We start from the raw sequence: 12216 nt of genomic DNA, 5'->3' as shown, positions 1-12216 counted from the left end.
CGATCACATACTAAAATAGAGAAAGCCTTACACTTTGCTGAATTCTATGTTCTGCTACCATATGTTATGGAAGATGAAGCTGCAGGTATCAGAGGACATTTGCATGGCAATTGTGAGAAAAATGGACTGTGAATGACTGGGCTTCTTCTCAGCACCAATTTTAGAGCAATTTATAGCATTTGTCTAACATATGTCAACACCTAATCATGTTGTGCGTAAGAAGACAAAAAGATTTTGAAATTTCATTCCTCAACTGAAAGTAACTTAGAAAAGAGAGGATTAATCATGGTAGTTTTAAAAGGTTATGTCTGAACTTCACTAGACACAGAACTCTAATCCTACATTTCTTTTCCATTTTCTGAAAACAGAAGGAATAATTTTATTTTTAAGGGAAATGTGTTAACATAAAACTCTTCTCTAGCTTTGGAGTAAAAAATTGTCAATGCTGTTCAAAAAGATATCAGCCTTTGTTTTCATTCTGCCCCTGGTTACTCAGTAGACTAGTTACCATGTGCAATTGCAAAGCTCTCTCTTCAGATGGCAGAAAAGTTTGAAATAAACTTATTTTAGAGTACCTAGAATACATACTGGAAAAAATACTAAGTATTAATTTTGACTGTGAATGGCTTCAGACTGGCAACATAGGTTGCCCTGAATGTAATGGCTCCTATTTATTTCCATGGAAAGTACAACAGATACATTAATGCTACACAACTGAGCAATTTCTCAGCTACAAAACATTATTTCAGCATACCACCATTATCTATTAATTTTTGCCAGGGATGAACAGGAGCCTGCGTGCTGTGTTTGGAAAATCTGTACCTGCAGAGAAGTTCCACAGTCACTGCTGCCATGGCAGAAAGGCACCACCTACTGCCTCACTGTACTCATATCCACTGTTTGGTCTCCACTGATGTTCAGCAAGTGTTGATGAAGGTCAATGGGTGCCAATTTTTTTACATGGAGGAATTCAGTTTCACACCATTACTTCACATGCACTTTTGTGTCAGTTTGCACCTCTGCTGCCACCTATCACAAAGCAACAAATTGTAATGGAATACTGGTTAGAAGGTTCATCCTCTACTACCATATCATCAGCATCTGCCTCTAGTGCTGTGGGTCAACAGAATAAAGTAGGAAACATTACTTTTACAGCCCTCGTACAACAAATAACCATAATCTTATTTTGCTTTTAAATAAATAAATAAAGTTAACATTTCTGTCCATAAAACAACTCTATACTTTGAAATAGCTTACTCTTCTCACTTCTCACTTTATAATACCACTGTACAGGTTACAAAATTAAAACATCAATTTAACGGAGAATGTATTAAAGTTATGTGGTAGCTATTCCATGGTTGCCACCTGAGAACAACCCTAAGTGGATTTCCTATGAGAAACTCTGGCATTTTCCTTCTAATAAAGTAGATCAATCTGAGTTTCTCGAGTTAATACAGAAGTTCTGATACAGAAAACTGACAGCGACCATACTTACAGAACACACATGGGATTAGAACAGTGACAAAGCAATGATACCAAAATGAAGTTTTTTTGCTACAAATCAGAAACTCATTTCAACTTAAGAAACACAAAACCAGGTGATCAATGCCTACCTAGTCAATGCCATATTTTCTATCAACAATTTTTTATATGATCTTGTTGGTGCAATAGATGCAACAGTGTGACTGAAATCTCATGTTCTCTGAACTGCTATAAGCACCCAATTAAAGCAATAAACCCTACAGGTATATAAATATATATATACATGCACTGTGGAAAGAAAAGTCAGAGGACCTAAAGGAAGACACCATCACTATGGTCAATCAGTAAAAAAGAAATAGCTTATATGGGTAATCATTTAAATGATTCCCTCAAAGTGTTCCACATTTTAATGCAAAAACATGAATTCTATCAAAAGTTTCAGGAACGTTCCTACATAGTGAAATTTAAAAATACCTTTTCAAATGGACATGCAAGCTATTTCAGCTGGACCAAAACTAAAAATCCAAGCTAGTGAGATGTTTCCTTTGTGTTTTGTTCAACTCAGATAATTCTTATTGTTTATGAACGCTGTGGTTAAATAGCAGAATATTCTTCTTCTAAAGACACTGAGTGGAGGAAAAGTTGAAATTTTCATCTTCATCTGTAATTCAGACAGAGCAAACTATGAAAACGTTAATGTTTTCCAGAGATTAAAAGCAAGAATACTCTCCAAATCCCATACACTAAGTGGATATTGATAACAAATGGAACAAAACAGCAACAATAAAAATATAACAATAAAAAGAAATACCAACCAACCTGTACTGAAGTAGAAATTGAGGGATTTTATGCAGTGGCAACTTAATGAAGAAAAAATAACTGGAAATACTTACTGTGCATAAGGTCAAGAGGCTTTTTTCCAGAAGTGTAACAAGTTTAATAATCAGGCAGGTGGCAATAAGGCAGATTTTTTCACTGTTACCTGTTGTATTCGTGACATTATCCCACAGTTACCTTGACCTTTCATATACATACGCTGAATCTGTACTTTCTCCCATCCTATTCAGGCTTTCTGTTTTTAAGTCTAGATACCATTGCTTCATTATGAACATATACGGTGGCTGACACCATCAGGCCTTATATCATGATTCGGATGATGAAGCTTATAGTTTTAAAATAATTCATGAAAGCCTTAAAAATGAGACTCTGTACCTACACCAAAAGGTGCTTTATAAAAATTCTATTTTACAATCCTTTTTACTTATAGACCAATTTTCAGAAAAACTGTTAGCTGTAAATTTTGCATAGAATCACAGAATCGCCACAGTTGGGAAAGACTTCCAAGATCATCCAGTCCAAATGTTCACCTACCACCAATATTTCCCACTAAGCCATGTACGTCAGTACAACATCTAAATATTTCTTGAACGCCTTCAGGATTAGTGATTCCAGCACCTCCCTGGGCAGCCCGTTCCACCACTGGTTGACTCTTAGAGAAGTTTTCCCAATATTCAAACTGAATCTTTGCTAGTGTGACTTGAGGCCATTCCCTCTAGTCTTATCACTAGTTACATGGGAGAAGAGGCTCATCTCCACCTCACCACAGCCTCCGTTCAAGCAGTTGTAGAGAGTTGAGAGAGGCCCCTGGGCCTCCTCTTCTCCAAACTGAACAATCACAGCTCCCTCAGCTGCACATCATAAGACTTGTGCTCCAGACACCTCACCAGCTTTGTTGCCCTACTCTGAACACACTTGAGTGTCTTTCTTGTATTGAGGGACCAAAACTAAACTCAGTACTTGAGGTGCAGTCTCACCAGAGCTGAGCATAGGGGGATGATTACCATCCCGCTTCTGCTGGAAACACTATTTTCTGATACAAGCAAGGATGCCATTGGATTTCTTGGTCACCTGGGCACACTGCTAGCTCATGTTCAGACAAGCACCAACCTACATCCCCAGGTCCTCTACACGGTCTTCCAGCCACTCAGCCCCAAGCCTGTAGCATTGCCTGGGGTTTTTGTGGCCAATGTGCAGGACACAGTACTTGGTCTTGTTGAACTTCATACCACTGGCCTCAACCCAGCAATTCAGCCTGGGCCTTCCTACCCCCAGACTGATCAATACTTTCTGCCAACTTGCTGTCATCCGTGAACTCACTGAGGGTGCACTCAGTGCCCTCATCCAAATCATCAATTAAGAAATTGAACAGTACAGAACCCAGTACTGACTCTTGGCAAAGACCACTTGTGACCTGTCACCAGCTGGATTCAGCTCCATTCCTCACTACTGTCTGGGCCCAGCCACATAAGCAGTTCTTTACCCAATGAAGAGTGTATTTGTCCAAGCCATGGGCTGCCAGCTTCTCCAGGAGGATACTAGGTGAGACAGTGTTGAAGGCACTGCTAAAGTCTAGACAGACTCCGTAAACACAGCCTTCCATTCTCCACCAGGTTGGTCAAAAAGGATCTGCCTTCCATGAACCCATGTTGGCTAGGCTGGATCCTCTGATTGTCCCACACATGATATGTGATCTCCCTCGGGATCATCTGCTCCATAATCTTACCTGCCACTGAGGTCAGGCTGACAGGCATGCAGTCCTCTGGATCCTCCTTACAGCCTTTCATGTAGATTGGCAAGCCTCCAACCCTCTGGGACATCTCTGGTTGACCAGGAATGCTGATAGATGATGGAAAGTGGCTTGGCTATCACTTCCACCAGCTCTCTCAGCTGGTGGATCCTATTTGACACCATGGACTTGTAGCAGTAGTCCAGGTGGAGCATTAAGTCTCTGTTTCCACCTGAATAGTGGGGGGTTTATTCTGCTGCCCATTCAAAACTTCCAGATCAGGGGGCAGAGTACCCTAAGGAAAATTGGTCTGGCTTTTAAAGACAGATGTAAAGAAGGCATTGAGAACCCCAGCCTTTTCCTTATCCTCAGTGGCTATATTCCTTACTGCATCCAGTATCATAGTATCATAGTATCGTGAGAGTTGGAAGGGACCTTAGAGATCATCGAGTCCAACTCCCGGGATTCGAGCCCTCTGTGTAGCAGAGCGGCAGTTTTACCCCTTGTGCCACAAGGGGGATTCGAACCCGGGCCCTCTGGTGTTGCAAGCGGTGGTTCTAACACCATGAAGATGGTGAAGATTTGAGGTCCCTTTCAAACCAAGACATTCTATGATACTATGAAACAGAAGCTTAGGCCTGTGTCAAAGTGGGTGGAATTAATACAGGGATTAGTAAGAGGACTCAATAAGAAAAACCTCAAATGCTCCCAAGACCATCTTGTTTCCATTCTGAATCTCTTTTTTTATTTGTAAAGACTGGCATTACAATTGAAAAGGACTCAAAATGGAGTGACGTACACATCATTGGTGTTTTATGATGCAATTGATGGGATCCCTGAATGGATATTGCTTCAGCTTTGATTTTAAAAAATAATTTAACAAGAAAATCTTCAACTCCACTATCAATCACAGGTGGCAGAAATGAAAGAAAGTAAAACAAAAGAAACCAAAACTACGGTCAGATTCATAACATATACATTGTTGGCTGATGACACTTGTTTCAGATGTACAAGAAAGCCCACAACACTTTATTACTATGGAGATAATTATTGTGAATGTTTTTTTCATGTTAATCAACTTGCTTTTGAAGGTTGTTTCTTTGATTGTTTTAAACTTGCATAATAAACATGCAATGAAACATTTCTTGTTAAAGTGTTTTGTGTTTTTTTTTTTTTTTTTTTTTTTTTTTTTTTTTTTTGCAGTCTTCTCATCTTCATACAAAGATTTCATAAAGTTGCAGTGTTGTATCAGAGCATTACCAAAATAAGAGCAAAAGCTAAAGAGGAAGGTAAATGTGAACTGAACTCGATGAGAATAACCTAATCTTGTCCTGAGACACTCCAGTCTTGATAAAAAGATGTGCACAATCAAGTCCCTTCCTCCCAAACCCACCAAAATCACAAAATAAATATTAACTTGGAAGAAAAGGAAGACAGAAAGAAAAATAAAAATACAATGTCATCATGCACTCATCTTCTGCATAGCTCAACCCACATATAGTAAGGCACTATTTCCCAACAACTTTGTGTCCACAACAATCTTTTACAGTGCTCTGTGAACTACATATAGTTCCTTCCAGGATGATGAAATAAATAGATTGAATGAGTGTTGCTACTGTGTCACCCCATGTGAGATTTTATAGATAAGGGCATAATCTGGCAGTTTCAGAAAGAAGCTGACTCAAGTCTCTTCTTATGTGTGCATGTTATCTAGACGGATATCTTTTGTCTGTGCAAGTGGTTGATCTGTTTTCCAGAGTTGCTGTTGTTTTTCATTGTTCTTTACTCCAGTATTCTCAAAGCAAATACACAAGAAAATAAAAGCGCAGTTGGGTCATTAAAAACAGAGCTTTGGTGCTCCAAAACCACAGAGCTTTGGGGATTTAAGAAATCCATTGGACATTCCCAAAGGACTTGGAAAACACAAGGACATATTTCAACTGGAAATCCTTGTCTTTGCTTAGTTAAGCTGGTCTTCATACTGTTTTCGGAAACAATCGCCAGCAGGAAAAAACTCCCAGCATCGTTCTTGATACATTTTCCACACATAGGATTCCTGAAATAAACAAAATTTAAGCAACTTAAATTGATTCAATGTGAAAGAATCAGGCACACCTCTTCAAAAACAAACAAAACAAAACATAAAATATATTGTTTCCCTTCCTTGATTCTTAGGTTTCTCTACATCAATTTATAAAATCATGTTAATTTTTAGATGAGTTTAAAGTAGATTTTACATCTGGTCTCCTAGTAAAAAAAAAAAAAAAAGAAAAAAAAAAAAAAAAGATGAGGAAACATGTAGAAGAGGACTAGGTCATTTCAGATCCCGGAGCACTGCAAAGGTTAAGTAAAGATGGTCACAAGACCAGACACCAGCGTAATATTTTCTATCACATAAATTTGACCGAATTTCTGCATCAGTCCTTACAAAGCATGCAAAATAAAATAAAATAAAATAAAATGCATAAAATAAAATGGACTTACAGATTTGAAAAAAATATTAAACAATAATGAAAAAATTTCCTCTTAAAATTGTTGTCCCAGCTTTCATTTCAAGTACATGTGTAAGTTCTTTCATATTAATCTATCCAGACATGTCGACACAGAAGACCATATAACTGATTAATAATATTAAAGGTCAAATACAATAATAAGAGATTCAACAGGGAGAAGAGAATGTTGTTTTCATAGGGTGCTTAAATATTTCTCATTATTTCTCTTTACAGATTCTATTTATTTTTTGTGGAAGTAATACTTCAAAAAGTTGGATCAGATAACAAAAGCATTAGAGAACTGACAATCTAAAATTAAGCAACCAAGGCCCAATAAATGTTCTGAAGAATACAATTAAGTTACTTACCATATAGAGTGCTATTCATTAGAATACTCTTAGTCTTGGCAAGCCTGAATGATTTTTATTTTAGAATCAATTTCATTTATTAACTGTTGATATTCAAAGAGTTGTTCACTTACCTGTCCTGTATGCTCCGTTTCATCTTTGTTAATAAGATACATCAGAAAAAATCTACAAGGGAAAAAAAAAAAAAAAAAAGAGTTGTCTATATAGTATTTGGATGCACTAGGCATTCTACAGATACAAGAGTATTTCTCAACATGTTGTGTACAGTGAAAAAAAATGCTGTTCCTGGGTTTACAAGTTCCTAAATTATACTTACGATGATCTCCTCAGACTTATTAAATATACTTTCCTCACACTTATAAACACACTTATTATCCAATGAAAAATATGCCAAAATGCACAAGATTTCAATTGACTTACAATAAATAACTTACCATATATGAAGAATTCCTAAGCTTTCTGTAAGAAAATTTCTAGACTTTTCTTGCCTACAAACACTAACTTGGAGGTAGAGAACTGGATTTATTATTATTATTATTATTATTTTTAAATAACTAATAAAACCATAATATAACTAAGAAATTGGGGATATTTACTAGTCACATATCAGGTTCCCAGTTTTTATCTCCTAGCTCACACAAAATGGGTGTTTCGCAATCAAATTGGAAAAAAAATATATGGAAGTTTGTAAAGTTCCTGCTCCTACCTTCACAAAAATTCTCTCTCTTCAATAAGGAAGAGAAAAACCCAACTCTGATAATAGCAAAAAATTTCTATCTCATGGACTCTACTAATGGAATTTCGAGGTCTTTTCCAACCTGGGTAATTCTATGATTCTATGAATGGGGAAAAACAAAAGAAAAAAAAAAAAAGAAAAAGAAAAAGGAAATATCTCCGTTGTTCATTAAGGCAACATGAGTGCACATCAAAGCCAATCTATAATGACTCTTCTTTATGTAATAGAATTAATCAGATGCTTGCAGAGTTAACAAGTTCATTTTTACTGTACTTACAAATAATTGGCCAAGTTGTGTTCCTGCAGTGTATGAGTTTCAAAGCCATGGGGCACTGTATCAAAGTAGTCATTTCCTATTCCACAGATAAAGCACTTTGTCTAAAAGAAAGAACACAGAACACATCAACGCTTATTTATAATGCATCTCTGCTCTCCTTTGAGAAAAGACACCCCAAATGCAATAATTTTCTTCAGAACACCAATACATCAACTATAATATGTACTGAACAGAAAACCTTCTCTTTTGATGATTGAGACTGGGTGCTTCACCTAAAATGCCCAAAGAGATGATTAGCTGCCTTCAAAGTAACATATTAATGTTCAATCAACCAATAAATCCTGATACCAGTAGGTGACCAGGTATAAGGAGAATGAATGGCACTGAACAGCCAAAGCCAATTTTTTTTTTTCACTGTCAGCAATACTCATTGTAGTGCAAGGCAGTATCTACCTCTGTGCTTGAGTTTTTAAGCTGAATATACCTTTATATTACACAACACATTCGTTCTCAACATATTTCTGATTTCTTATATTCACACTTAAATGGCAGAACAGAAAACAAGCAAGTACTGGACATTTGCACCTATAGATAAACCGAAAAAAAGCTACACCTGAGATGAACTGTATTATCACAGTGTTAATGATGTTAGACACCACTAGACATAAGATTCAAAGATTAAAACTGGCAGATAAACTCAAAATACACTAGGCAGAATTACAGTGCAGAGTTTTTGCCCCATACAAGTTAAGAGCTGTCAACAGCATGCCACTTTCATGGTGTAAACCAAAGAATGGTAAATGTTATTCAGAACCTGCATTCTAGCAGAGTTTTCTCGTCAAAAGGAGTGTGACCATCAGAACAAGGGAGGTGATTCTGCCCCTCTATTCTGCTCAAATGAGACCGCAGCTGTAGTACTGCATCCAGTTTTGGAGAACCAACATAATGAAGACATGGAGCCATTGGAGTGGGTTCATAGGAGGGCCACAAAAATTATCAGAGGGATGTTGCACCTCCACTGTGAGGAGAGACTGAGAGAGCTGAGGCTCTTCAGCCTACAGAAGAGATGGCTCCTAGAAGATCTTATAGTGATCTTCCAGTACCTGAAGGGAGCCTACAGGAAAGCTGGGGAAGGACTTATTATAGTGACAGGATAAGGAGAAATGGTTTTAAATTGGAAGAGGGTAGATTTAGACTAGTTATTAGGAAGAAATTCTTTACTGTGAGGGTGGTGTGACACTGGAACAGGTTGAACAGAGAGGTTGTGAATGCCCCCTCCCTGGAAGCATTCAAGGCCAGTCTGGATGGGACTCTTAACAACCTGGTTGAGCCCCCGCCTGTAGTAGGGGGGTTAGAACAAGATGATCTTAAAAATCCCTTTTGACCCAAACCATTCTATGATTCTAGGATGAGTACTTCCAACAATTAAAAAAAAACAGAAAATAAAAACAATAAGTAAATTCTCTGTCATTTACTTTTTCCATCAGATGAACCAAGATTTAAGAGCATTAGATTCTGTACAGAGCCATATATATACTCTCCTTTCAGTATCACCCTCAGACTGAACACAGATGTTCAAAAAACCCGAAAAAAATGATATAGTTCAGAAATCATATATTGTTACCTCCATGTCTTCCTTAACTTGTTCTTGCTGATCTCTTAACTCACCAAAAGCATCAATAATTAACCCTATAAATTAAGAGAGAATAATAGTTAATGTTCAAGAACTGTGACAAAGAATATTTGGAAATTCAGGGACAAGTCCAACAAAGAACATTAAAAGATACTAATGTACAGAAATACTAGAAACTGTTATAACTTCTAAAAAACACAAGAACATCTAGATACCTATGAAGGAAAAAGAGCTAATTAAAGAAAACAGCTACCTGTAACTGACTTTATAATTTGAAATTCTAAAATATGGAATAAGCAGATTTCTGTTTATTTGCAGAACTCTAACCCTGACTCAGTATGAAAAGACACATGATTTTACAATGACAGGAGCTTTAACAAAGAAAGAACCCTACAATACATTTAACAGTGTTCAGGAACTTATTACACAGCAGATACATATAGGCCCAGAGCTATACCCTCTGTCACTATGGTTGCCATTTAGTTTGAGTTTCCACTCTCAAAGCTCTACAGAAGTAAGAGACCAATTCAGGAGCATACAGAAAGAATAAAAACCACAGACTCAGTCATTCGGATTATAAAATTCTAACTTCACTTACACCAACACAACTACAAACTTAATTCTACGATCTACTACTGACCTGTAAAAATGATGAATACTAGATGATGCCTACACTCAAAGCCTGACAGCTACGGCCCTTATTCTTAGGTCAGTCACAAAATGAATAGTCTGAGATATGCTACTGCAGTCTGTGAAGAATTTTGCACTCAATCCTTATAAAACACCTTGTTTCAATAAGAGTTATGAACTTAACAGAATTTCAGAGTTGCCTTCTAAACTCCCTTGAAGGAAGTGAGAAACAGCATTCTTGTTGATGTAAAAATGTTATAACTTATCTAACTGTTAGATGACAGAAGATAATAATTCTTTCTAGTCACTTCTGACATCAGTACAAGGGTCTTTTAGAAGGGAAAAAGAGAAAATAGGAACTCAACTGACATCAGTGTTCTTACAGTTTTTCTGTTTCTTCTGATCCAGGCAGAGCCTGTTGTTTATGTGGAGACTAAGAAGAACAGCATCTTGGTGTGATTTACCTTATAAATCTGATTTTTGATCTGCCCTAGTGTCCTGGTTTAAATTTATGCATGCAATATATGCAGCACTAAAATCCACGTATTGTTATAATTGTGCTTCCACTCACTGCAAGCTACAGACATATACCTTGAATAATGGCAAGCAGGATGACAATCACGAAGAAGAAGAAAGTGATGTCAAAGATAATTCGATAGATTTCATATTCATCTCCTGCTGGATCCTCTATTTCATCACCAATGCCTCCACCTGCACGCACTCCAACATACATGTGAAACATGTAGCACTAAAAAAAAAAAAAAAAAAAAAAAAAAAAAAAAAGGAGAAAAAAGAAAGGGCTAAGAAGTTTTCTGCATCTGCAATTAAGAACATTCACTATAGCAAATTCAGTAATTAGCAGAACTGTTGAACATTTTAGCATTTTAACTCATGATTACCCTAAGGCCAGCAGCACACCATGATTGAGGTACAGAAGTTTCAGCATACAGTAATGTACAAGCAGTACTTATCACTGCCATCAAATTCACCCCCTTTTTCCACCCCTAGGTCTAGAATGAGTGGTCTGAAGTTGCACTGGGGGAGGTTCAGGTTGGATAGTAGGAAAAATTTTTCTCTGACAGAGTGGTCAAGTCTTGGAATGGGCAGTCCAAGGACGTGGTAGAGATCCTTGGAGGTGTTCCAGAAACATTTAGATGTTGTATTGAGGGACACAGTTTAATGGGAAATATTGTTGGTAGGTGGATTGATGGATGGACTGAATGACCTTGGAGGTCCAACCTTGGTGTTCCTATGAAATTCCCAGGAAGTGGTTCAGTTTGCATTACATTAAACATACATTTGATTTTGTTCTAGGTTACTTTTAGACTGATCTTAATAGCAATACATCTTAGATATCTGTGGGGTTTAAGCTCTAATTACTATCCAAAGCCCGGCACCATCTCAGAAGCTAAGTAATTTTCAGTAACAGAATAGTGAAATGAAGATAACCTCAATGACTCCTGGTAAAAGAAAATACTGGATTTTAAAAATTAAACAATAATTTCAGAACTTAAATTACTTACAAAATTCCTTGCCAGTAACTGAACATTCTCCTGAATGACCTACAGAACCTAAAAATTCAGCCCTTTAACTGACTGAGATCTTGGCTTTAACTGGTTTTTATTTTTGAAGAAACTATGATAAAGAATACTATCATGCTTATATCATCCACTTAAAGAAGCATTTGTTTAACATGCACAAGGAATATCTGGTTGTTCAAGGGATATTCCTGAATTTATTTCTTTCCCTTATATTAGTCTTTCTGTTGATGGCCAATAATACTGTTGAATGAACAGGAATTACATAAAGGAGAAGGGGAAAAAAAAAAAAAAAAAACAAAAAAAAAAAAAGAAGAAGTAGAAAGCAAACTAAGACTTACTGTTAGCATATCATCGCATTTCATATCTGGCATATCACCATCTTCACTTTTGTTGTAGAACTTTCGGAAAAAATTGAATGCCACTACTGTGTACAAGTACACCACTACAGCCAGTAATCCCACTGTTAGGACAAGCTGGAAAAAAGTACAGTT

The 12216-nt window shown here is 36.9% G+C and overlaps 1 protein-coding gene across 8 annotated transcripts in view; it reads right to left on the bottom strand.

Annotated features, from left to right (window-relative positions):
- Nucleotides 1–4775: 4775 nt before the first annotated feature.
- RYR2 (ryanodine receptor 2) overlaps nucleotides 4776–12216 on the bottom strand; it is a 314525-nt gene continuing 307084 nt past the window's right edge. For all 8 annotated transcript variants that reach the window (XM_072331791.1, XM_072331794.1, XM_072331787.1 and 5 more), the window contains 6 exons: nucleotides 12064–12198; nucleotides 10776–10932; nucleotides 9546–9610; nucleotides 7922–8022; nucleotides 7022–7073; nucleotides 4776–6104 (listed from right to left, as the gene is read on the bottom strand). In XM_072331791.1, coding sequence (XP_072187892.1) covers nucleotides 6009–6104; nucleotides 7022–7073; nucleotides 7922–8022; nucleotides 9546–9610; nucleotides 10776–10932; nucleotides 12064–12198 — 606 coding nt within the window. In that variant the 3' untranslated portion in view covers nucleotides 4776–6008. The remainder of the gene's footprint in view (nucleotides 6105–7021; nucleotides 7074–7921; nucleotides 8023–9545; nucleotides 9611–10775; nucleotides 10933–12063; nucleotides 12199–12216) is intronic.

The sequence above is a fragment of the Excalfactoria chinensis genome, chromosome 3 (genome assembly GCF_039878825.1).
Source record: "Excalfactoria chinensis isolate bCotChi1 chromosome 3, bCotChi1.hap2, whole genome shotgun sequence".
Classification (NCBI taxonomy): Eukaryota; Metazoa; Chordata; class Aves; order Galliformes; family Phasianidae; genus Excalfactoria; species Excalfactoria chinensis.
Note: the sequence above shows the minus strand (reverse complement) of the source record. Positions and strands in the feature narration are given on the sequence as shown.